The sequence below is a fragment of the Capra hircus genome, chromosome 26 (assembly GCF_001704415.2).
Source record: "Capra hircus breed San Clemente chromosome 26, ASM170441v1, whole genome shotgun sequence".
NCBI lineage: Eukaryota > Metazoa > Chordata > Mammalia > Artiodactyla > Bovidae > Capra > Capra hircus.
The window spans coordinates 28684261-28711196 of record NC_030833.1 but is presented as its reverse complement, the minus strand read 5'-3'; the positions used below and the strand labels follow the sequence as shown (position 1 = coordinate 28711196).

The following is a 26936-nucleotide window of genomic DNA, read 5'->3' as shown; positions in this document are numbered from 1 at the left end:
AATAAAGGTGTGGCAGATATTTCAGAGGCTTCTGGCTCCACCAAAGTTTAGTTTGGCTTATCCTTTGGACCACATTACTCCTGGTGTCCCCTAGTGACCAAAGAGTACAGCTCTTTCCTACTGAACTTACAGTTTCTCAAAAATTCCATTTGTAGCTCATTCTCAATATTACTTTGACTTTTACAAGAAATATTCCTAGGTCTAGCTTAGTCAGAGAAGTAGAATATGAGGACCTGGTGGTCCAGGGATTAAGACTCTGTGCTTCCACTGCAGGGGACACCAGTTGAATCTCTGGTGGGGAAACTAAGATCCTGCATGGCACACCGAAAAAAAAAAAAAGGGAGGATCTAACACTTTCTCCTAAAATGGAATGTGCAGGCATAGACATAAAAGCCCAGAACCAGAGAGCTTTTTATGCTCAAATAATTCTGTCCTGTGTCTCTGGATACAGAAATGTCAAGTGGGGTAAATGAACTAGACTTCTGTTTTTATCATGCTCTGATTCATTAGTCTGTTATACATGATCTGCCTTGTGAATGATGATATTCTGTCTCCAGGAACATGAGCCAATATTTGCAGAATGAAGAGTTAGGATGGGAGCAGGCTGGTGACCCTCTAGAAAGCAAGAAGGGAGAAGTAGGCTCTGAGGGCAAAAGGGGTCGAGACAAGCATTTCTGAAGTCAAATGGTGTTGAAATAATATACTGCAGGAGTTTTTCCTTGTCAGCGTAATCCAATTGAGAATGCCCAACCGTCCCTGATAAGAGTCACTCAGGAGTAAAGAGCTTCACTACTAGGGAAAGCAGCTTATGTGTGCATTTTGGCTCAGGAATGTGCCAGCCCAATGCTGGCCAAATGAGAAAAGGCTGCTGCAGGCTGGAGAACACATGCCTCCTGGGAGGATGGTGACTGCTCCCCTGTATGCTGAGAAGAGATTGTTCCCTTTTGTCTGAGGGCAGTGCATAGCACCACATCTTGAGGCCTTTGACATAGATTATCAGAAAAGGTATCAGCTCTGATGTGGGAAGATAAAACAGTGTCACTATTCATCTCCTTTTGGACAGGCCACTGCATCATCTGAGAAGATGAAAGACTTAGGAGTCATCTACAGATTCTCAACCTGACGTTAGGCCAAACTGAGACTTACCTGTTAATGCTATAATATAGGGAGGTGAGAGCCCTGTTCACTGATGTTGAGCAGAGTAAGAGCAGAACACCATCAAGAAACCTCTGGAGAGTCAGTTTGCTTTGTGTTCAGGTGGCCTACAGCTTCTCTAGAAATAGTTTAGTAAGTCTTGTTTGATTATTCTTACTGGGCACTGACTGACTAAACGTTGGACCTGGACTTGATTTGAGAAGCAGGTGGCCTAGTCCTCGAAGGATCCCAAGTGTTCTTTCTCCGGTGGGCGTTGAATTCCGCCTCTTCCTTGTTCAGTTCAGTCGCTCAGTCATGTCCGGCTCTTTGCGAGCCCATGGACTGCAGCATGCCAGGCCTCGCTGTCCATCACCAACTCCCAGAGTTTACTCAAACACATGTCCATTGAGTTGGTGATGCCATCCAACCATCTCATCCTCTGTTGTCCCCTTTTCCTCCCACCTTTGATCTTTGCCAGCATCAGGGTCTTTTCAAATGAGTCAGTTCTTTGCATCAGGTGGTCAAAGTATTGGTTTTTGAGCTTCAGCATCAATCCTTCCAATGAATATTCAGGACTGATTTCCTTTAGGATTGACTGGCTGGATCTCCCTGCAGTCCAAGGGACTCTCAAGAGTCTTCTCCAACACCACAGTTCAAAAGCATCAATTCTTTGGTGCTCAGCTTTCTTTATAGTCCAACTCTCACAACCCTATATGACTACTGGAAAAACCATAGCTTTGACTCGACAGACCTTTGTTGGTAAAGTAATGTCTCTGCTTTTTAATATGCTGTCTAGGTTGGTCATAGCTTTTCTTCCAAGGAGCAAGCATCTTCTAATTTCATGGCTGCAGTCACCTCTTCCTTGTACCCATTCCTTTTTTATCTTCCCATCTTAGAACATGAATTAGTCACCTTCAGAGCACCCCTCTACCTAATCTGCACTCTGTTTACTGAACTGTTTGTGCCTTGAGGTTGACAGCCTTCCAGGGTGGGAATTTTGGCTACTTGGCCAGGAGTGTCAGATGTCTCCTTGGTTGTAAAATTACTCAGCCTGCTTACTATGAGCAGCATCATGGCACCTTTTCCCTGAAGGACTCAGGCACTCTTCGTACTCTTCCAAAGAAGATCTAGACAATTGAATCTCAATTCCTGGGCAGAATGAACCAGAAGATAGAACATCAGAAATTTTTCTTTTCTGGATTCATAGGAAGCAGTAGAGTTGAATCAGCAGTTCAAACTAGAGGTCAAAACTCCAGTTCTGCCTAGACCAGATTTTCTTGGGAAAGTGATTTCAATGTACCATCATTCTCTATTTTTGGAAGAGTAGGGGAATGAGGGTGATAGTGAAGGTTCCTAGTGGGTTCTTTAAAAGGTCCAGTCCTTTCAGTTTTCCATCACTAAACTTCCATAAAGCATTGACTCACAGAACGGAAATGCTGTAATGGATGTATTGTAGCAATCAGATTCCAACTATCTAATCTGACATATAAGCTTAGGTATCATATGCCTGGTTATTAGTAGGAGAGAGACTAATGATTCCTTGTCCATTGACTGGATTGTATATTTTGTGAGGGTCACATCCAGAGAGTTTTTCATGGGATGTTGTCCAAGCCTCTGTATCGTGTCACTCCTGCCCCCTCAAAGTTTCTCAATGCCAAATTGAGCTCTTTCCTCTTAAGAAGCACAAGGTTAGCAAGTCAGATCTAACAGTATATAAAAGTAATTATATACTAAGGCTAATGAGGTTAATCCTGGGAATACAAGGCTGATTCAATATCTGAAAATCAATTAATCTGCCATATTAACTATCTAAAGAAAAAAAATCACCTGATCATATCAGTTGTTGAAGAAAAGGCATTTGACAATAAAACATCCATTTTTGATCATGAACATATATAAAAACTTATGGCTAATAACATACTTCACAATGAGACACTGAATGCATTTATCCTAAAATTGGGAACAAAACAATATATCTACTTTTATAGTACTAGAAGTCCTAACCAATAGTGAGACAAGAAGAGGAAATAAAAGGCATGTAAATTGAAAAGAAAGAAACAGGGACCTCCCTGGTGGTCCATGCTCTCAATGGAGGGGGCCTAGGTTTGAACCCTGCTCTAAGTGCTAGGGTCCCACATGCCATAACTAAGACCCGGCACAGCCAAATAAATAAATAAATATTTTTAAAAAGAAAGAAACAAAACTGTCACTATTTGCAGAAAACATAATTGTCTATGTAGAAAACCCCAAGGAAGCTACCCCTCCCCACAGAAAAATCCTAGAATGAATAACTGAATTTAGTAAGGTCATAGGATGCAAGGTCAACAGACAGAGATCAATCACATTTCTATATTCTAACAATGAACATCTGGAAACTGAAAATTAAAACACATACCACTTACAAATATGCCAAATAAAATTAAATACTTATGTATAAATCTAACAAAACATGTATAGAACCTGTATGCTGAAAATTACAGTACGCTGATGAAAAATAGTAGTAGGTACACAGACATACCGTGTGCATGGATTAGTAGACACGACATAATAAAGGGGTCACTCATCGCCAAGTTGAACTATAGACTCAGTGCAATTCCTGTAAAACTTCCAAGATTCTTTTTGCAAAAATAGACACGTTTACCATGTTAAAATGGAAAGATAGAAGAATAGAATACTGGAAATACTGGAAACAGTACTTAAAAAGAAGAAGTAAATTGGAAGAATCACACCACCTGATTTTAAGATTTAGAATATAGCTGTAGTAATCAAGAGAGTGTGATATTGTCACAGAGTTTGACGCACAGATGAGTAGAACAGAACAGAGAACCCAGAATAGACACACAAATAAGGCCAACTGATTTTTTTTTAATTGTATTGAAGTATAGTCAATTTATAATGTGTTAATTTCTACTATACAACTAAGTGATTCAGTTATACATATATATATATATATTCTCTTCATATTCTTTTCCATTATGGCTTATCACAGGATATTGAATGTAGTTCCCTGTGCTCTACAGTAGGAGCTTGTTATTTATCCATCCTGTATATAATGGTTTGCATCTGCTAATCCCAAACTCTCAGTCCCTACCTCCCGCACCCACTCCCTCTTGGCAGCCACAAGTCTGTTCTCTGTGTATCTGTAAGTCCAGTTTTGTTTCTTAGATCTGTTCATTTGTATAGTATTTAGATTCCATATATAAGTGATATATTATGGTATTTGTCTTTCTCTTTTTGACTTATATATTATAATTTCTAGATCCATCCATCCATAATGCCTTATATATTTACACCACAATGTTTTTTTATTTTTAACTATTTATTTTGTATTGGAGTATAGATGATTAATATGCTAGACAGCATGTTAAAAAGCAGAGACATTACTTTGCCAACAAAGGTCTGTCTAGTCAAAACTATGGTTTTTCCAGTAGTCATATAGGGACGTGAGAGTTGGACTGTAAAGAAAGCTGGGTACTGAAGAATTGATGCTTTTGAACTGTGGTGTTGGAGAAGACTCTGAGAGTCCCTTGGAGTGCAGGGAGATCCAGCCAGTCAATCCTAAAGGAAATCAGTCCTAAATATTCATTGGAAGGACTGATGCTGAAGCTGAAACTCCAATACTTTGACCACCTGATGCAAAGAACTGACTCATTTGAAAAGACCCTGATGCTGGGAAAGATCGAAGGCGGGAGAAGAAGGGATCACAGGGGATGAGATGGTTGGATGGCATCACCGACTCAATGGACATGGGTTTGAGTAAACTCTGGGAGTTGGTGATGGACAGGGAGGCCTGGCATGCTGCAATCCATGGGGTTGCAAAGAGTCGGACACAACTGAGCGACTGAACTGAACTGATAGATGATTAACAACGTTGTGATAGTTTCAGGTGGACAGCAAAGAGACTCAACCACACATATACGTGTATCCATTCTCTCCCAAACTCTGCTCCCATCCAAGCTGCCACGTAACATTGAGCAGAGTTTGATGTGCTATACAGTAGGTCCTTGTTAGTTATCCATGTAAAATATAACAGTGTGTACATGTCTATCCCAGACTCCCCAACTATCTCTTCCCCCCATCCTTCCTCCCTGGCAACCATAAGTTCATTCTCTTAAGTTTCAAGTTTCTTTTTGTTTTGTAAGTAAGTTCATTTGTGTCATGTCATTTTAGAGTCCACGTATAAGGGATGTTATACAATATTTTTTCTACTCTGTCTGACCTGCTTCACTCAGTATGACAATCTCTGGGTTTATCCATGTTGCTGCAAATGGCATTGTTTCATTCCTTTTAATGGCTGAGTGATATTCCAATGCATATATGCACTGTATCTTTATCCATTCCTCTGTGGATGGACATTTAGGTTGTGTCTTGTCTTGGCTCTTGTAAATAGTGCTGCTGTGAACATAGGGGTGCATGTATCTTTTTAAGTTATAGTTTTATCAGGCTATATGAGGAATGGGATTGCTGGATCATAGTCTACTCTATTTTTAGTTTTTTGAGGGACTTCCATACTGTTCTCTGTACTGGCTGCACCAACTTACATTCCCACAAACAGTGTAGGAGGGTTCCCTTTTCTTCACAACCTCTCTAGTGTTTATTATTTGTAGACTTTTTAAAGATGGCCATTCTCACTGGTATGAGGTGGTACCTCATTATATTTTTTATTTGCATTTCTGTAAGTAGCAGTGATGAACATCTTTTCGTGTGCCTATTGGCCATCTGTATGTCTTCTTTGAAAGTATCTGTTTAGGTCTCCTGCCCATTTTTCAATGGGGTTGTTTGGTTTTTTGTGATTTAATTATAGGACTTGTTTGTATATTTTGGAAATTAAGTCCTTGTCAGGTGCATCATTTGTAAATATTTTCCTCCCTGTCCGTAGATTATCTTTTCCTTCCATTTATGGTTTCCTTTGCTATGTGAAAGCCTGTACTTTTAATTAGGACCCATTTGTTTATTTTCTCTTTTGTTTCTATTGCCTTGGGAGATGGATCTAGGAAAACATCGGTATGATTTTTGTCACAGAATGTTTTGCCTGTGTTATCTTCTAGGAGTTTTATGGTGTTTTAAGTCTTTAAGTTATTTTTTAGTTTATTTTTGTGTATGGTGTGAGGCTGTGTTCTAGCTTCATTGATTTACATGTGGCTGTCCAACTTCTCCCAACTGTTTGCTGAAGAAACTGTCTTTTCCCCATCGTATATTCTTTTTCCTTGTCAAAGATTTATTGTCCATAAGTGTATGAGTATGTTTCTGGGCTTTCTGTGCTGTTACATTGATTCATATATCTGTATTTCTGCCAATACCAAGCTATTTTGAGTACTGTTAGCTCTGTAGTATTCTGTGAAGTCTGGGAGGGTTATATCTCCTGCTTTGTTCTTTTCCCCCAGGACTGCTTTCACAATTCTGGATCTTTTATGATTCCATATAAATTTTAGTTCTGTGAAAAATACCATGGGTATTTTGATAGGTATTGCATTTAATCTATTGATTGATAAGGCCAGTTGAATTTTGACAAAGGTGCAAAGACAACTCAATGAAGAAAGGATTTTTTTTTTTTCAACAAATGCTGTTGGGACAACAGAACATCATATGCAAAAAAAAAAACGAACCACTTTCATCTGAAGCTCATCAGTCAGTCAGTTTAGTCACTCAGTCTTGCCTGACACTTTGCAACCCCGTGAACTGCAGCACGCCAAGCCTCCCTGTCCATCACCAACTCCCGGAGTTTGCCCAAACCCATGTCCATTGAGTCGGTGATGCCATCCAACCATCTCATCCTCTGTCGTCCCCTTCTCCTCCCATCTTCAATCTTTCCCAGCATCAGGGTCTTTTCAAATGAGTCACCTCTTCGCATCAGGTGGCCAAAGTATTGGAGTTTCAGTTTCAGCATCAGTCCTTCCAGTGCACACTCAGGACTGATCTCCTTTAGGATGGACTGGTTGGATCTCCTTGCAGTCCAAGGGACTCTCAAGAGTCTTCTCCAACACCACAGTTCAAAAGCATCAATTCTCAGCACTCAGCTTTCTTTATAGTCCAACTCTCACATCCATACATGACCATTGGAAGAACCATAGCCTTCCCTAGATGGACCTTTGTTGACAAAGTAATGTCTCTGCTTTTTAATATGCTGTCTAGGTTAGTCATAACTTTCCTTCCTAGAAGTAAGCATCATGGCTGTAATCACCATCTGCAGTGATTTTGGAACCCCCAAAAATAAAATCAGCCACTGTTTACCCATCAGTTTGCCATGAATTGATGGGACTGAATGCCATGATCTTAGTTTTCTAAATGTTGAGCTTTAAGCCAACTTTTTGACTCTCCTCTTTTACTTTCATGAAGACGCTCTTTAGTTCTTCACTTTCTGCCATAAGGGTGGTGTCATCTGCACGTCTGAGGTTATTGATATTTCCCCCGGCAATCTTGATTCCAGCTTGTGCTTCTTCCAGCCCAGCGTTTCTCATGATGTACTCTGCATATAAGTTAAATAAGCAGGGTGACAATATACAGCCTCGACACACTCCTTTTCCTATTTGGAACCAGTCTGTTGTTCCATGTCCAGTTCTAACTGTTGCTTCCTGACCTGCATACAGATTTCTCAAGAGGCAGGTCAGGTGGTCTGGTATTCCCATCTCTTTCAGAATTTTCCACAGTTTATTGTGATCCACACAGTCAAAGGCTTTGGCATAGTCAATAAAGCAGAAATAGATGTTTTTCTGGAACTCTCTTGCTTTTTCGATGATCCAGCGGATGTTGGCAATTCGATCCCTGATTCCTCTGCCTTTTCTAAAAACAGCTTGAACATCTGGAAGTTCATGGTTCACGCATTGCTGAAGCCTGGCTTGGAGAATTTTGAGCATTACTTTACTAGCGTGTGAGATGAGTGCAGCTGTGTGGTAGTTTGAGCATTCTTTGGCATTGCCCTTCTTTGGGATTGGAATGAAAACTGACCTTTTCCAGTCCTGTGGCCACTGCAGAGTTTTCCAAATTTGCTGGCATATTCAGTGAAGCACTTTCACAGCATTATCTTTCAGGATTTGAAACAGCTCAACTGGGATTCCATCACTTCCTCTAGATTTGTTCGTAGTGATGCTTTCGAAGGCCATTTACTTCTGTTAGGTCCATACCATTTCTGTCCCTTTATTGAGCCCATCTTTGCATGAAATGTTCCTTGGTATCTCTAATTTTCTTGAGAGATCTCTAGTCTTTCCCATTCCATTGTTTTCCTCTATTTCTTTGCACTGATCATTGAGGAAGGCTTTCTTATCTCTCCTTGCTATTGTTTGGAACTCTGCATTCAAATGGGTATATCTTTTCTTTTCTCTTTTGCTTTTTGCTTCTCTTCTTTTCACAGCCATTTGTAAGGCCTCCTCACACAGCCATTTTTGCTTTTTTGAATTTCTTTTTCTTGGGGATGATCTTGTTCCCTGTCTCCTGTACAATGTCACGAACTTCCGTCCGTAGTTCATCAGGCACTCTGTCTATCAGGTCTAGTCCCTTAAATCTATTTTTCACTTCCACTGTATAATCATAAGGGATTTGATTTAGGTCATACCTGAATGGTCTAGTGGTTTTCCCTACTTTCTTCAATTTAAGTCTGAGTTTGAATCCAGAGTAGGCACTTGTTTAAGTCTCTAAACTCAACAGTAAGAAAACAACTCCATCAAAAAATGGGCAAATGACTTGGACAGACAGATCACCAAATGGTGTTTGATGTCACTGGCCATTAGGGAAAGGCAAATTTAACCCACATTGAGATACCACACCTTATGTACTAGAATGACTTAATAAAAGTACTGAAAGTACCAAGCACTAGAGAGGCTGTGGAGAAATCAGAATCCTCATTGCTAGTGGGAATGCAAAATGGTATAGGACTCTGGAAAAACAGTTTGGCAGTTTCTTATAAAACCAAACATACACTTATTCTTTCACCCAGAAATCCTACTCCTGGATATTTATCCCAGAGAGATGAAAACCATGTTCTTTACACAAAAACCCGTACCCAAATGTTTACAGCGGCTCTATGCGTACTTGTCCCAAAATGGAAAAGCCCAGTGTCGTTCACCTAGTGAATGGATAAGCAAATTGTGGTAGAAACATGCAATGGAATACTACTTGGCAGTAAAAAGGGAACAGGCTATTGATTTAGGCAGCAGTTTAGACAAATCAGCCTGAAAAGGTTACATACTGTAGGATTCCATTTATATGAACTCTTTGGTAAACCTGTGGTAAGAGACTAGATCAGTGGTTCACGGGAGTTGGGGTGGGGGGGGCTGTGATCACACAGGAATAACAGGGAGTTTTCTGGGGTGATGAGACTGTTCTGTATTCCAACTGACACAGTGCTTACAGGGATCTATGTGTATGTTAAAACTCATAGATACGTGTACTAAAAAAGTCAATTTTACTATACGATAATTAAAATTAAAAATTTTTTTAAGTACCAAAAGAGTCTTAACATACAAATCTCAGCCTAGTTCACACCAAGAATGGCACCCACGTGATGCAGCGGAATATCAGGCCCTGCCTTCTAAGACTGAGGTCTGAAGTCACTGAGATCAGGTTTAAGGGAATGGCAACCTATGAACACGGACCTGAATTCAGAAAAGCCCTTTCCTCTGTGGAAAGGCTAGACTGGCATGGGGAGCCTATTTCTTCTCTCCCTGGGCTCTTCTAACCAATATTAGAAAAAAATTTGTTACTGGAACTTGTTCTTTCAAAACCTTCAGTTGAAGCAGCCCTGCAGAGACAGATCACACTTCCATCAATTTCAAGCCTACTGAGAACAGTAGAGAAACTACTCTTTGGTACATTAAGTCATTTGGCTTTGGGAGCCCACACCCTATGTGTGTGTTAAAATTTATAGTACTCAAAGAGTCAGTTTTAACGAATTAAAAAAATTTAAAAACAAACAAAAAGAAACAGAATGTACTTCGCCCTGAAAGTGTCAAATGCTGGTTATAAAATTGCCCACGTCTTTGACTACAAAGCAAATATAGGTATAGCAACTGAGTGAATGCTCAGAAAAATCTGTTCCCTATCCTACATCTCAAAGGATTTTTTTCCATTTAACAGTTTCATATTTCAAATATTCCCAACTTGACTATTTTTTTTAAACAACAAACCAAATTGTTTGTAATAGAGTTGTGTTCCTAAAGCAGCAGAACTAGATGACTTTTATTTTCTCAGTCTGCTTTTTAAAGGTATTTTATATGTTTCAGTTTTCCCAAATATTTCTATTCCTTACATCTGAACGCTTTACCATCTTACACACACACACACACACACACACATAAAGGTCTTTCTCTAGGCTTTTTGTGCAGATTGTACGTCTCTTGGTGGGGGTAACGGGGGATGAGAAGCAGGTTTTATACAGCTGATGTGATCACTATACAGACAAGCTTGGAAAATGCTACCCAATCTGCCAATTAATTAAAGCATTAATCTGAGGAGCAGCCGGGCCAGGGAATATTTACCCTGAGAGGGGCGTGGTAGAAATTGAGTGGGAAGCTCCTTGTATTTGCATGAAAATGAAGGTGCTTAGGAAACCAGCTTCCTTTTGTCTCTAAAGGTGGGGCAGCCCTCATTCAGTCGCTAAGTCTTTCTAGTCTGTTTAGGAATCCTTTAAGGAAGCTAGAGTCTGACGTATGATAGCACTGTAGAAAAACAAAAATTAAACCCCAGGCATAGTAGGGTACTGAGCAAGTCCAGTATAGACGAGCTTCTTAGACCTGGAATGAAACCTAAATTCAGGAGTTTGTACTGATAATTAAGTAGAATAGATGTAATGTTTTTGCAGGTTTTAGAACCACATGTATGGGTTTAAATTCCAGCTCTGCTTCTTACTAGCTGTGTGATTTGGGGTCAGTCATGTCTTGTCTGAGCCTTATTTTTTTCATCTGTAAAATAAAGATCATGAATTGCCTCATCATCTCAAGGTAGTTAGCCCTCTACTTACTGTAGACTGAAAGAAGGCTGGAGCGTGATTAGGACCTTTTGGTCCAGTTCAGTAGCTCAGTGGTGTCTGACTCTTTGTGACCCCATGGACTGCAGCACGCCAGGCTTCCTTGTCCATTACCAACTCCCGGAGCTTGCTCAAACTCATAACCATCAAATTGGTGATGCCATCCAACCATCTCATTCTCTATTGTCCCCTTCCCCTCCTGCCTTCAATCTTTCCCAGCATCAGGGTCTTTTCCAGTGAGTCAATTCTTCGTATCAGGTGGCCAAAGTATTGGAGTTTCAGCCTCAGCATTGCTCCTTCCAATGAATATTCAAGACTGATTTCCTTTAAGATTGACTGGTTTGATCTCCTTGCATTCTAAGGGACTCTCAAGAGTCTTCTCCAACACCACAGTTCAAAAGCATCAATTTTTTGGTGCTCAGCTTTCTTTATGGTCCAACTCTAACATCTGTATATGACTACTGGAAAAACCATAGCTTTGTCTAGACAGACCTTTGTCGGTAAAGTAATGTCCTGCTTTTTAATATGCTGTCCAGGTTGGCCATAGATTATAAACTGCCTCCAACACAGCCTTTTGTTCTTTTTAAAATTATTTTTCAGCAAGGGACTATAAACCACAAGTTTCCCCCTCAGCTTCCTGGGATGTGCTGCATTCTTTATCTCTGAGAGAAGTGACCTTGATTATAACTACAAAAGACCTGAAGACAGCAGCTCATCCTGAGATCTCTTTGGCCTGTTGGCTGTACTCAAGATGAGGTTTACCTGTGTATCCCTGGGGAGGGTGGTGAAATGGACATGGAAAATTGACCCAGCTGTATTGATGATATTAAAGGATTACTGTTAATTTTTAAACTGTGGTTTGAAATATGTGTGTGTGTGTGCATATGTATATTAAAAACATAAAATTTACCATCTTAACCATTAACTTATTGTTAATTTTTAAACATGGTAATGATACTGTGGGGTTTTTTTTTAAGCTTTTTAATTTTTTAGAGCTACAAACTAAAAATTTTACAGACAAAACAACATAGTGTCTGGAGTTTGATTCAAGATAATCCAGAAGGAGGACGATGGTCCCAGCAACTTAGAACTTTGCCTCACAGCACAGACAAAATGGCCTTTTCCTACATTTAGTTTCTTGTAAGATGGCACCTCCTCATGCTCATTTCTTTTCTTACAGAGCTCTCAGAAATTGAGCCCAATGTATTCCTTCGTCCATTTCTGGAAGTAATTCGCTCTGAAGATACCACTGGCCCTATAACTGGACTTGCACTCACCTCTGTCAACAAGTTCCTGTCCTATGCGCTCATAGGTAAGCACCCGGGCTTTTTTGAGTGACCACACCCTTTCATTTCTTTGCCAATTCCAGGGTGGTCAGGCTTTAGGCAATGAGCTGGTGTTGCTGGAAAGTTTTCCCCAGCTATCTGTTTCCTTGTAGAAAAGAAATAGGATTGTTTTTTGGTTACTCATGACACTAATTGATTGAGGTTGTACAGAGTGGGGAGTGAGAGGAGGTTTCCTTGGTGCTTCTGATTTCTTTGTGCTTTGGAGGCACAAAGGATATGATGCCCTTGGAGGTTTGATTTTAGTTTATCTTTGTTTTTCCAGTATCATGTATGATTATTTTAAGAAGATAAATAGTAAAGAGTTGACTAAAAGAAAAGTTAATGGTCTCTCTCAATGTTCCTCATCCTTCTTTAGGTAAATGATGTTAATAGGAAGGTTTGAATCTTTCTATACCTTTCCATACATGTATATAAATATATATAAAATCCTACTTCTTTTTAAAAAGAAATAAAAATAGAATTGTGTGCTAAATTTTTTTTCATTTAATAGTATTAAAACAGTGTACATAATATAATTATCTATCTGATTTATTATTTTCCCTCCAATTTTATTGATATAATTGTCATATAACATTGTATTAGTTTAAGATGTACAGTATAATAATTTGATATATGCATATGTTGCAAAATGATTACCATACTTAGTTAAGTCCATTACTTCACATAGTAACAGATTTTTTGTGTGATGAGAACTTTTAAGATCTGTTGTCTCAGCAGCTTTCAAACATACAACACAGCATTGTTAACTACAGTCATCATGCTGTACACTACATCCCCAGAACTTAATAATCTTACAACTGGGAGTTTGTATGTTCTTTTTTTATTGTAATAAAATATACATAATATAAAATTTGCCATTTTAAAGTATATAATTCAGTGGCGTTAACTATATTCACAGTGTTGTACAGCCATCCCCACCGTCTGTTTCTCAAACTTTTTCATCATACCAGACAAGAAATTCTAACCATTAAGCAATAATACACCATTTCCCCTGCCCCTCAGTCCCTGGTAAGATTTTTATTCTTTTGGTAGCTGTATAATTTCTATAGTATAGATATAACACAGTTCACTCAATCATTCTCTTATTGGAGAATATTTAATATTTAGGTTGTTTCTGTTTTTTGTTGTTGTTGTTTTTTTTTTTTTTTTAGAAAAGATTTATTTATTTTTGGCTGTTCTGGGTCTTCCTTGCTGCACGTGGGCTTTCTCTAGTTATGGTGAGCCCAGGCTACTCTCCATTGTGGTGCACCGGCTTCTCATTGTGATGGCTTCTCTTGTTGGGGAGCAGAGGCTCTAGACACATGGGCACCCTGGCTCAGTAGTTGAGGCACACGGGCTTAGTTGCTCAGGGGCATGTGAAATCTTCCCAGACCAGGGATCAAATTCATTTCCCCTGTATTGACAGGCGATTCTTAACCACTAGCCCACCAGGGAAGCTCACATTGTTTCTTATTTTGAGCCATTATCAATAATGCTGAAATAAGCTTCCTTGTTCACATAGCTTTGTTATAAAATTTCCTTTTGTATGACAGATTCCTGTACTTGAAATTTGAATGTCTTCTCCTTTATTGAGTTGTCTTTGGTTTTCTTATCAGTTTGTAGAAGTTCCTTGTATAGTGAGAATATTAACCCATTATCTATCATAGTGTTACAGATTTCTCTCAGTCTAGCCCAGATGTTTTATCTAGTCTGTTGTTTGTCTCTGAATTTATTTATGGTGTATTTTAAAATTTTCTTTTTAGTTGATTTTGTCACTCAAAATCCTGAATTCTTTTTCTCCTGTTGTCTGCCCATGTGCAATCGTGAGCAACATAGAACACGGGCAGCTGTCCTTATTTCTAAGTGGGGAGACAGGAAAAGTGGCAGCTCAGGTAGCTAGCAAGAAAGGAAAATGCCCTTCAGTTCAAGGCAAGAAAACTCTTTATCTTTTCTAGAAAATTGGATTTGTTTAGTTGAAACATTCAGGATTGGGAGCAAATATGCTGGTGCCAGCTAGGTTCTGAATAGGGGCATCAGCTTCTCCAGGCACCCTGGTCCTAGCTTCATACTTGTCCTAAGCAGAAATCAGGCCCAGCTGCTTAGAGCCTTGCCCTGAGCACCACCTGCAGGTCATCTCTCTTCATGGCCTCCAGTAGCTGTCCTCTGTGCCTTTTCTCTCTCTCTGCTCTTTTGTCAGTGTTACTGTCTGGCCTCTCTTGGCTTGGCAGACAAGCTGGTCATTGGAGACCTCAGGCCAGCTGGTCACTGGAGTTTCCTGTGGTGGGAAAAGAGAATGCTGGAGGTGGTGATTGCAGTGGCATGAGAAAAGGAACAGGAAGGAGTGTATGAAAGCCAGAAGGCAAAGGAGATGAGATTGGCAAATTTCCCTGAAGTCTTCTCCAGGGTGGCCAGGAAAGGAGGAGATTCTAAAGAAGAGGTCCTGTGGAAGATAAGGTCTGTTAAGTGAAGCAATCTTTTGTTTAGGCTGCCCTTCTTGAAGGAATTGCCCTCCATCTCTCAATCCTGTGATGAAGGCTTCTAGGATTATTTTAGATCCTACTCCAAAGACCAGCCTTTTATTTGGCCCCACACAGCTGCCAGATCAGGATTTGTGCCTCTGATTGCCTGGCTTGTGAGGCCCTGCCTGTGGTTCTAAGGACCTGTCACTTGTACTTGCCTTTTTAGAAAATTAAGTTTGCTACTTCATTCAAGCTCAGAGGATAAGAGCTACAAAAAGATCAATAGAGCTTAAACCACTTTAACTAGGGAGGTTACTGAAAGAAGGGAAGAAATAAACCCTCAGAAGTTTGTGAGGTGAGAGCAAGGCTGCCATTCACTAGGAGCCCTGAAACACCCACACGGCACCAAGAAGGTCCTGGATTTTCTGAGCAAGGAAAGGTCCTTCTGTGGACTCTGTCCAGCAGGCCTGTGAGAGAGGACTCAGACAACTGCCTTGAGAGTATAAGATTTTCTGTATTGATTGAGAGAAACATGGAGAGTTGGGTAATAGAAGGAGCTGGGTCACTTCCTCTACTATAGATTATCATGAAATTGGCTTCCTTCTGCATGACCTCTAAAGTAGCCATTCATGATCCTGAGTAGAGGCATGAAGTAAATAGGACAATAAGAGTCTTTGACTAGGTATCAGAGACTAACCAGGACAGAAGAGAAAAATGAAAACCAATCACAGTTGATGAAAGTGTTCTGGCTCATTGTTACAAGAGAAATGTTCTGGTTTATCAGCCATCCCCAGAGCTTCAAATTTAGGAACTCCATTATTTTCAGGTACAAGGAAAGAGAATGGAGAATTTCTTCTAATTCCTACACTTTAAAACTAGGAGGTTCTCTTACCTTACACCATGTCACCTCTGGAGCATTTTTCTCTGTCACTCACAAAGTTTTTGTCATATCCCCAACTTTTTTTTCCTATTTGTACCCCCTAAGAACAATCCAGGCTGTTCTGGAGGACCTTTGTAAGCCTCGATGGAGGTCACTTCTTTGTCTACTCCTTATGGGTATTTAAATCATGAATGGGAGCAGTTTCCTCCTTGGCAACATTTGTGTTAGCTTCTACCCCAGTGCTGGTTGTCAGAGCTGACATCTCCCTTCATATTCACAGTTTAAGGTCTTCCTCTCTCCTGCTTCTCAGTTAGCTAGCCTCCAGCCCTCTTCAGTTTGTCCCCTGTCACTCCTTAATCTTTATTTAAGGATATTTGTCCATGACATACTGTTAAGCATGAAACCAAAGCGGGAAGTGCTCTCTGATTTGCTATAATGGGCACCCAGATCTGCATATTGGCAGCAGTGACTGTCCATTTTTTCCCTCTACTTCCCTACCTCAGTTGCACCAGAATATTGCATTCCAAAAGCAATCAGATAGAGAGATGTGTTGAAAGAGAACACATGAAAAGAGAAAGCCTTCAACCTTGACATTCAAAGCTCTGGCCCTCCCAGGCTCTTGCTCTGGGCCAAAACCTCAAACTTCCAGGTCCTTCCTCTATCAAGTGAGTAGCTTTACATCAGTGATTCCCAAGTGTGGTCCCCTGACCAGCAGCATTAACTTTACCTGGACTCTTGTTAGAATTGCAGATTCTTAGGCCCCATGCTAGACCTACTAAATCAAAAATTTGGGGTGTGGGCCAGCAATTTTTATTTTTTACAAGCTCTCCAGATGATTCTGATATGTGATTGAGAACCACTTTTACACAGTAGCGTTTGTGCTGAGACAGGCACAACATATATCAGCCAGTTACAGGCAAAAACTCTCAGGTAATTCAAGGAGCCATGGGTTAGAGAATTGAAGAGGAGAAAACTAAAGTCTCTCAAAATAGACCCTACACAGGATGTCTTGACTTTCTGTCTCTCCTCTTCATATCCTTTCTTTTTTTTCTTTGCTGGAGCAGATCCCACCCATGAGGGCACAGCAGAGGGCATGGAGAACATGGCAGATGCTGTCACCCATGCCCGTTTTGTGGGCACAGATCCTGCCAGCGATGAGGTTGTCCTGATGAAAATCCTTCAGGTAAATGGAAGGGAACAGCAATTAGGCTAATGGCCAGGAGCTGGTGCCTCCGGCTCTACTTACCAGAGCCTGCCAGCAATGTGAAGCTGTGCTTTGACTCCACGGAGGCTTAGAGAGCTACTTTGTTTCCAAACAAGCTGCTCCGTATCCAAAGTAAAAGCTTTTTCTAAGGAAAATAATTAAAAAGCTTTAAATTTGATATTGATATCAAATAACCGGAACCCTTAATACACTTGTACCTCTGGCAGACTGTATCTGTGCCATCCATCTGTTGGGTTTGTGGGCGAGGGCAGAAATGAGTGCTGAACTATGTCGAGGTCATAGAACGTAAAGACACAGCTCCTAAGATAAGCTCCTGAGACTCGACCACCAGCACCAAGTCGAAGCAAGGTCGGTATTGTTGCTAACCTCTTTCTCACTCCTGAGTGCTTCCATAGGAGACTAGAGAAACAGGAGGCATTTTCTCTCCCCTCATGTACGCCCTTCTTTACCCAGCCTGCCTTGTTTATCATAGTGTCTCCTTTTTCTTCTTGGTAGGTACTGCGGACTCTGTTGCTGACCCCAGTAGGTGCCCACCTAACCAATGAATCTGTGTGTGAGATTATGCAGTCTTGCTTCCGGATCTGCTTTGAAATGAGGCTCAGTGGTAGGTGCTTGAATACTGGGCCTGTCATCATTCCTAGGGGCAGTATCTGTGAGTATGAATATAGATGCTGTCTCTGAACCCGAGAGAGAGAGAAAACTCATGGCTTCTCCATCACCTACCTTGTGGAGCCATAGGGATTTTGAAGTCTCTGTACTTGACAATTTGTTGTGTGGCTAGAAGAGACTTTAACTCTTTGTGCCAGGGCAGGAATTGGGCTAGATCGCAGACTGACTCAGCCCAGGACCAGATCTCCTTCCCTCGAGGTTTCTGGGATTGACACCGGCCTACCACCCCTGAGAACATATCCTTGTGCCTTTTTTTCCTGACTCAGTAGTGCCATCTAGTGGGTCAGTGAAGTTAAGGCTGCCAGGCTGAGCTGGAGCTGGTTTTAATAAGTTTGGTATAATCCTTAGTAAACAAGGTTTGGAGGGGAGTCTGCTCTGAGAAGCCTCCTGATAATAGCACGGCAAGTAATGACACCTGTGTTATTTGTTTTTGCCTGTGCAGAGTTATTGAGAAAATCCGCAGAGCACACTCTCGTAGACATGGTGCAGCTGCTCTTCACAAGGTAAACCTGCTGCTGTTTGCTTCAGCCCGGCTGCCCAGGCCTCTTGAGCCTGCCTGCTTCCACACAGCCACTTCAGGGACCTGGCCAACCCCACAGCCACATCAGAGGCTACTGAGATTGTGGATGGGAGTAATTCTCTGGGCCCAGGGTTACCAGGCAAGGGAGAAGGAGGAGGGAGATGGCTTGGCCTCAGAGGAAAGCAGAGAGTTATTTGATCTAGGCTGACAGAACTTCTGCCTCCCAAACTTGTGTCAGTTTCTGTGCAGGTAGCAGCTGGGAAAGGAAACCCAGAGGAAACCAAACTCAAGGGAGCCTGGAGCAGGTTGCTGAGCTCCCAGAGCTCAGTCCAGTTTCTGTGAGGAAGAACCAGGGCTAGGGCAACCAGCAATCCTGGTTTGCCTGACTGTCCCCATTTGAACACTGAAAGTCCCGTATCCTTGCAATCCAAAACCATTGGTTACCCTCATCAAGGCCCTCAACTTAGCCCTGAGGCAAGCGCTTTACAGCTTCCCCTAAAGGATATTGATGATGGAGGAGGTTATGCATGTAGGGGAGCAAGGGTTATATGGGAAATCAGTGTACTGTGAACTAAGATTGTTTTTTTAAATAGTCTACTAAAACGCGCACACACACTTCCACCTGGGATTTGTTTTTGCTCTCAAATCTGTAAATAATAATCTTTATTACCCACAGACTAGATTTGCCTCTGAACCCTGCTGCTAATTGTTTCCTACTTCGCAGGTTCAAATTTACTGGTTTCAAAACTTCATTTGCCTTTCACTTTGACCCTATGCCCAGTCTCCTGGGGTTTTAATAGACTGCCCTCTCCCCATATCATGCCTTTCAGCAATATCTGCCAGGGGAATACAGCAGGAGAGTATCAGTTTAAAGATGAAAAGAGCCTCTGCACTCCAGAGGTACTTAGTCACCTTTCCCTCATGACAGCTACCTTATTTTTTAGAACATGTCTGTGTTCCATGTTTCTCAATTTCTGTGCCCCTTCGATGAAGCTCTGAAAAGGGTGAAACTAGCCTGTTTCTTTTTCTAGCTTTTTCTAAGAGACTCTGACCTAGAGCATCTTCGGGCTGTGGCTGGCATGAAGGGGAATATTTGTTGTTATCCCTAATTAAGTCCATGGGATTTTCTTATCTTACAGGTTACCTCAGTTTAAAGAAGAACCCAAGAACTATATGGGGACCAACATGAAAAAGGTATGATCTGCTATCCCTCACCCAGACTTCAATCTCCCAGCTTCTGTGCTGTTGGGATTTTCCTGGATACCCTTGCTTAGCAAAAGTATGCTTTTGCCTAGACAGGTTTGCTTGGAATCTAGAAATAGTTATCACTCATTTACCAAGAGATTTTCCAGGTACCTCTTTCCCAAGTACCTCTCCTTCCCCAGCCTTTCCTTTCTAGCCTGTCTTTGTTGACTCACCATGTAAGCTGGTGAGCCAGTCCTTCATAGAATCTGGGTGAGGCCCATCAAGCTGGGCCAAAAATGTATGCTGCTAAAGGCGACAGTCCTGCCATCCACTCAGGGCCCAGTCAGCAGGTAGGAGGCCTAGGGAGGCTATACCTAAAATCCTCTGATGCTGGAATAGACTGGGCTCATGCTTGGGCTAGCCTCTGACAAGATAAATCAAGTCTGACTCCAGATCAGAAGGTTCTCAAACTGCTAGAAGAATGGTGTTCAGAAGAATGGCCTCTTTCTGTCTTAAACTGAAGCCCTGGACTTCACAGGCCTCTGATGAGGATTCTGCTTGCAGCCCTACAAGCTTCTGCCCTTGAAGCTGACCCTTGGCTATTTGGTGCATGAACCTGACCTTCCCATTTCCCCTGCCATCCATCCCCATCCTGCCCTGTGCCCTGTTGGCTTGTGTCTGAGTTTATTTCACTCTGTTTAAATCGTTCGTTTGCCTGTCTTTCACAGATTTCTCCATGTCTCCTCAGCAAACTGGAGCTAAGTAGTGGGGAGCAGACCAAAGCCCTGAACCAGTTAGAGAGGGTACTACTCTTTAAGAACCTCAAGGTCTCTCTCCCTCTCCCTCTCCTTACCCCCTTTTAATTTATTTATTTAAATGTTTATTTTTTATATGCAACATCTGGGTCCCGTTGTCCTCTGTGTAGAGCACAATTTACCCCTCCCTAGTAATATCTCATGGCTTTGGAAGAGCTGCATGTGTTTTTAACTTTGCAGTGTTGGGAATTTTCATGGGGCATCTGGCTGCCTGAAGGCAGAAGGAAGCCTTGAACTGGTAACACATTGTGTAGTGAACCTAGATAGAGAGCCTGGGTCCTGCTGACATCTTGTGAGGAGGCTTAATATCTACCATTTCTAGGGGAACTATGAGGGACCATCAAACAAGACCCTTCACTTTTCTACCCTCTCTCTGTCTTAGAGCTGGCATTAAAAAGCTTAAGCACAGTCCTTGATTCTAGCTAGATAATTGAACTTGGTTTTGAGGGAAAGGGTAGTCTGTCTGGTTGAGGTCTTTTTTTTCTTGGTTACCATTAAAGGAGTCATTCTAAGATTTAGGACTCTAGATGGATGAAAAGGAGCCAGGTCCCAGGTTAGCCCAGGACACTGGAAATACTTTGTGATCTGCCAGGGAGCCCTCTGTCCTTGAGAAGTAGGGGAACTTAGAAGAGGTGCAAGCTAAAGATTACTCTAATCCCCGTATCCCTGCTTTAGGAAGGAGAAGGAGAGAAGGCAGTATCTAAGCTATCCCAAGAGTGTGTATGCTAGAGGTGTAGCTGTGGATATCCAGGTCATTGAAGATGGACTGTGTGTGCACTTGGCAGTCCACAGGCCTGTGCTCTGTCTGCCTCGTCTCAAAATTTCATTTGTGTGCTTGCCTAGTCTCAAGTTGCAGCTCTCTTCAGTGGCTACCCTGTGCTTTGCCATGTTTATTAAGCTGGAACCTGCCCCCCCCCTTTTTTAAATAAAGCTTATATTGTCTGTTGGAAGTAGAATTATATGGAAAAGGAGATGAAGAGTTTCATGAACTGTACACCCCAGGCCCCACCTTAGGATCTTATAACAGGGAGCACAGCTATACTTTTAAAAGACTGAGACACTTGTAAGAACTGGCAGCCTCTCAATTCTTACTCCAGCCAAGAGGCAGAGAACACTCACTGAAATGATCAGGTTAAAGCTGAAACACTCACTGGAATGATCAAACACATCCTCTCCTTTGCAGAGGATGGAGAAGGAGACAGGGATATGATCCTAGTGTGGGAAGGAATCTCAGTGACTGGCTTCTCATTGAAAGTGGGACTACCTGGAGTTCCTGAAATTGGGGAGCCACTTGGAGAGAAAAGTTATCTCACACAAGTCAACCCAGATGTGAGTGTTTTTTGGAGCTCAGTGACAGTTTACAGTTTAAGCCAGGAGGTTCCTGTTTTCCCTCATTGATCTCTTGGACTTCTGGCCTATCTGTATGTTTGACTGACTCTTACCTCCAGAATTTTTTTTTGCCATGGACTTCATCCAGATGAGCTTCAGTGGTTCCCGGAGGGAGCATCCTGGTTCCTGCTTACCACAGAAACCCCAGTACTCAGAGCACTTGAAGCTCTGTTCTAGGCATATGACTGCTGGCATTTAGGAGATGCAGGGACAAAAGGTGTAAATCCAATGCTAGGCTGTTGCTATGTTACTAAGAGCTGGAGGTGGGGCTCAGCTGTTGGGCCTCTCTCCTTTATGGGTGGAGATATGGGTAGGGAGGAAAAAATTATGTGGTTTCTAAGCAAAACATCAAAGGTTAGCCAAATTCTGGAGGGCTTGGGGGAAGAAGGGGGGCCTATCTCTCAGATAGCAGAAGGAATTGAATAGGCCAAGGATAACATGGGTATATTCAGCCTTTAGAAAGAGGCAGGGAGAAAAAATTGTTTCTACTCTCTTTTAGAGTCATGCTAATGGTTCCTAGAAAAGAATTTCTATTGCCCATCCCAGGAATGGTCCATCAGTCTAGGAATAGTTTGATATAACTGAAGGGGGATTAGATTCAAACCATAACTGAGAAGGCATCAGGATTAAGAAAATGAAATGAGCGTAAACAAAGTAGCTGTGAACTTAGAGTGGAAAAAAATGCATGAAAATTTATACCCTAAAGTAGTCAACAGGTGATAAAGGTTTTCCTTTGTGACTAAAAAGGAACTATAGGAGGGATTAGAAATATAGCAAGAGAGAGGGAAATGGAATAGAGCAAGAGTCTAAGAAATCCAGTAGTCTTAACATCTGAAAGCATAAAGATGCTTCTAGAAAGACCAACAGTGAGAAGGATAGGAGGGCTCATTTATATACTGAAATTGGGAGTACCAGGGCAGCAACATGACATGACCTTTCATCCTTAACTCCACAAGTCAGCTGGGATACCACTCCTTCCATAATTCTAAGGAATTAACCTTTGACCTGTTTGATGTAGACAGTCAAGAGTGAGGGATGTGGTTAGGATCTAGGCCCAGTTCATGAAGTAATAGGAAAGCTAAGCATTTGGCTGAGAAGAGGTAGGCTGTCATAGCTGGGTAAGAACTAGGAGTCGAAGGCTTCTATGCAGGTAGTTGAGGCAAGCCCAGGGATCCAGGGCCTGTAGATGTGCAGCTTCTGGCAAAGGACCCCCTGCCCTTACCCTTTTTGCACAAGGGTCGGGCACCATCTGCAGGGCTCAGGATGGCCACCTGGGATTCAAGGAAGCAGAGTGATGTGTGAGGATTGACCTTAGCAATGACCAGCCTAAAAACAGAATGTCACCTTGCACTTGGAGGCTCCCAGGCTGACCTTTAAAGTGGCGAATGTAGAAGGCCAGCTAGAGGACTAGGACTGTGCTCTGATGGTCTCGATTGTTACTTTGGTATAGATGTGGTGTATAGGCTATTTTCTAGGGACCAGTAGAACTAAAGAAGGGAGATTTCTAGGGATAGAATCTTAATTTGAATATCAGTGCTAATGAGGTATGATATTTCCAGCTGAAAATGAGAGCAGGAGGCATGAGTGATTCATCTAAGTGGAAGAAACAGAAGAGATCTCCCCGGGCCCCACGCCATGTGACCAAAGTCATACCAGGTTCAGAGCAGCCTGCTTCCAGTGGAACCACCTTATCCTCTAACCTCAGTGGTGAGTACCTTGAGCTGCTTCTGATTAGAATAGATAGAAGAAAAGCTCCTACCTCTCTCAGGAATTGTGTCAGTGAAGACCAACTAACTGAGGCACTTTGGTCCTTCTGCAGAGGGCAAAAAGGAAAAATTCCAGGTCAGGTCAAACCGTGACCATTTAGCAATTCTGCAGTGACTTAAGGTTGTTCTCCTTCCAGTGGGACTCTGACTACTTTAGAGACCAGCGTATGCAGTCTAGGCAAAAACAAGCAAACAAACGGTACCATGGAGGGTAGGTGTTTCCTAGAGTCTCTTTTCTTTAAGCTTTACTTACTTTATTTGGCAGGTGGCATGCCGTTCATTGATGTACCCACTCCCATCTCCTCTGCAAGTTCAGAAACTGCTTCAGCAGTGGTCAGCCCATCTACTGACAGTGGTCTGGAGTTCTCCTCCCAGACCACCTCCAAAGAGGACCTCACTGACCTGGAGCAACCTGGCTCTCCAGGGTACAGCACAGTTGCAGAGTCTGGCAGCAGCGAGCTGGGGGTTCCTGAGCAACCTGAGCCGCAGGTATGGCTTTGATTTCTAAAGATCCCCATGCAGTCTTCTGCTGTGGGAATTGGCTTGATCCCTTGGCTCCTTTATCCAGGCCTTGGTTCACAAGAAGGTTGGGGCAGTAGGGGTTCTTCCCTGTTTCCTAGAATTAGCTGTGCTGCCTAGGAAAAAAAAACACAGCATGACTCACTGTGGTGGGTAGCTCCCGGGATTTTCAAGTTGTGCATACAGGCAGTACTTGGCAAAGGTGAGGATGCTGGTCATGGCTTTTTCTGGATATTAATGATCTAAAGCCCAAGCCCCTGAGGTCCTCTGTTGGTATGGGGTTCTAGTCACCATAAGTCAGTGTTGCCTCAGGTGATGTTTTCTGAGTCCTTCGTCATACTCCTTCCCTAAACCATCTTGCAGTGATTCATAGCCCACTGAGCTGGCCCTGTACCCACAGTCCATTGGAGATACTTGGAGGTCAGAGACTTAAGAGAAATAAGTTCCAAGTTGCTCTTGCCTCATCCTTTTTCCTATATCCTCCCCATGACTGATCATAGCAGGAAGGGGCCCATGTGGAAAAGGCCCAATCGACATCTGTGGAATCCATCCCTGAAGTGTTAGAGGAGTGCACATCCCCTGCTGACCACTCTGACTCCGCCTCTGTCCATGACATGGATTACGTCAATCCCCGGGGCGTGCGCTTTACACAGTCCTCTCAGAAAGAAGGTGAGTACTCTCAGACAGGTTCTTCCCCTATCCGACACACTAAGCTGTCTGACCCTAAACCACCCTAGATCCAGGGTGTCTTCTGGCAATGTCCTAGGCTATTGTCTAGTGAGGAAATGGAATCAAGCCAGAGGACTGTTGGATGGAGCCCTTGCCTAGCTTACACAGAGAGGGGATTTGGTTAACAGTAGGAAGTGAAAGGGAAGAATAGAAGCTTGAGACTTCTAACAGAAAGATGGGATCATCAATTCTGATTCTCTTCAGTGAGTGAGACTTAGTCTCCCTACTGCCCTAGAAAAAAAATTTTTTTTTTTCCCGGAAGAGAATCACTTATCTGAAATATTCTGTATAATACACGGCAGGTTAGTCCTGTGATTGAACCAGTTGTTTCTTAGCAGTCCCGCTTCCCTCCTGGCCTTTCCCAGGCACAGCTTTGGTCCCCTATGGTCTTCCCTGCATCCGTGAGCTCTTCCGCTTTCTCATCTCCCTCACCAACCCACACGACCGCCACAACTCAGAGGTTATGATCCACATGGGACTGCATCTGCTCACAGTGGCTCTTGAGTCTGCCCCCATAGCCCAGTGCCAAACCCTCTTGGGCCTCATCAAGGATGAGATGTGCCGCCACTTATTCCAGGTAAGACTGGATTTCTAGAGGGGCGCCAAGCCCCTGGCTTTTTTTCAGGGTCTCTTAAGGGCCAGGGACACAGAAAGGTTTGGCTGATTCGTGTGAAGAGTATAGGACCCAGGAAAGAACCTACCCCCCCTACTGACCACTAGTCATAGTCAAGAGGCCTCCATTAATTCCCTGGGGATGCTGGCAACCAAGGGGAAACATAGGAATGGCTGGATACAGAGTTCCCTCAGAGCACAGATATAGAGTTCCCTTGGTGGCAACTTCCCACAGTTTGCTCTCCTGCTTTTCTCTTGGTTGAGCCAAAGTCAGGTTCAGAAACCTAATGGCCGGTCCTACTGTGATCTCCAGCTACTCAGCGTAGAGCGACTGAACCTTTATGCTGCTTCCCTCCGGGTATGCTTCCTACTCTTTGAGAGCATGAGGGAGCATCTCAAGTTCCAATTAGAGGTGAGTTTCTTGAACTTGGAAAAAGAAGGGAAAAAATAGGAAGATGTATGGCACCTTCATTTGGATCAGCTTTGTCATGCTGCAGGGGTGGAATTTAGTAGCATCTGAGGAGAGTGCTTTTAGCCTCCATAGTTTGGTTCACTGGCTAACCTCTCTCATGGACAAATTAGAAGAAGCCCAGAGAAATCTGCCTGGCTTTAAAATGGGAGAACCCAAGTGTGAGAATTGGCAAGTAACCTCACTGTGAGTGGGTAGAACTCTTTTGCCTGTAGTTCTTTTGCAACACAAGCAGGCAGGTCAAGCTGAATTCACCAGAAAATTGCAAAAAGGAACCCTGAATAGGACCAGATCAGGCTCACAGAGCACAAAAAGGGCAATAGGCAACTTGTTTTGGATCAGGCATGAGGTAGAGAACCAGCCCGCCCCATCATGAAGGGCAAAGAGGAGAATGTCTTTAGGTATGGAATACCATTGTCCCTTAATGCATGCTTCCTGGCTAGCATTTGCTTCCTGTCTAATTTGCCTCTTCTTATCTTGAACCCTTTCCCCATCCAAATGGCAATTACTGGATTATTGTCAGATGTACATCAAAAAGCTCATGGAGATCATCACTGTGGAGAACCCTAAGATGCCTTATGAGATGAAGGAGATGGCACTGGAGGCTATTGTGCAGCTCTGGCACATCCCCAGCTTTGTCACTGAGCTCTATATCAACTATGATTGTGACTACTACTGTTCCAACCTCTTTGAAGATCTCACCAAGCTGCTGTCCAAGGTGCTGAGCATTGTTACTGGTCTCTAGAAAGAAAATTAAGGAAATCTCTCTGGTGGTAGTGAGGATAGTACATACAGGGAATGAAACACTTGAAAGTTGGGAAACAAAAGGAAGGGCATTTTCTCAAAGCAATGTAAAAGTTATGGGCAATTTTAGGATTTTTTGAGAAGTATTCTAACCTCAAGTCTACTGGATCTGTTTACTTTCTAGAATGCCTTCCCTGTGTCTGGTCAGCTCTATACAACACACCTGCTGTCTCTCGATGCCCTACTGACAGTGATTGACAGCACTGAGGCCCACTGCCAGGCCAAAGTCCTCAACAACCTTATCCAGCAAGAAAGGAAAGAGGCAGCCAGACCTGGCTATGAGGCAGTAGATGGCACTCGAGAAGCCAACAATAGTGAGAGGAATTTCTTTCTTTGAGGATCCCAGGATTCTATGTTTATCCTTTCTCTACTCACTGAATCCTTTCTCCTACACTTTCATTACTTCCTCTGAAGTACTCCTAATTCTGTGTTTCTAAGATTTGATGATGTGAATCATAGACCAGACTGGCACATAAAC

At 42.5% G+C, this 26936-nt stretch overlaps 1 protein-coding gene across 8 annotated transcripts in view; it reads left to right on the top strand.

Annotated features, from left to right (window-relative positions):
* The window catches only part of GBF1 (golgi brefeldin A resistant guanine nucleotide exchange factor 1), a 124733-nt gene that overhangs the window by 80072 nt on the left and 17725 nt on the right, over window positions 1-26936 (top strand). For 4 of the 8 annotated variants that reach the window (XM_005698364.3, XM_005698362.3, XM_018041331.1 and 1 more), the window contains exons 4-15: window positions 12273-12404; window positions 16821-16939; window positions 17477-17585; window positions 18093-18153; window positions 19310-19364; window positions 23119-23266; window positions 23591-23814; window positions 24348-24513; window positions 24939-25150; window positions 25499-25597; window positions 26178-26372; window positions 26583-26772. In XM_005698364.3, coding sequence (XP_005698421.2) covers window positions 12273-12404; window positions 16821-16939; window positions 17477-17585; window positions 18093-18153; window positions 19310-19364; window positions 23119-23266; window positions 23591-23814; window positions 24348-24513; window positions 24939-25150; window positions 25499-25597; window positions 26178-26372; window positions 26583-26772 — 1710 coding nt within the window. Of the gene's footprint in view, window positions 1-12272; window positions 12405-16820; window positions 16940-17476; window positions 17586-18092; window positions 18154-19309; window positions 19365-23118; window positions 23267-23590; window positions 23815-24344; window positions 24514-24938; window positions 25151-25498; window positions 25598-26177; window positions 26373-26582; window positions 26773-26936 lie in introns of all 8 variants that reach the window. The other 4 variants (XM_005698363.3, XM_005698361.3, XM_013975126.2 and 1 more) reach the window with 1 other exon arrangement.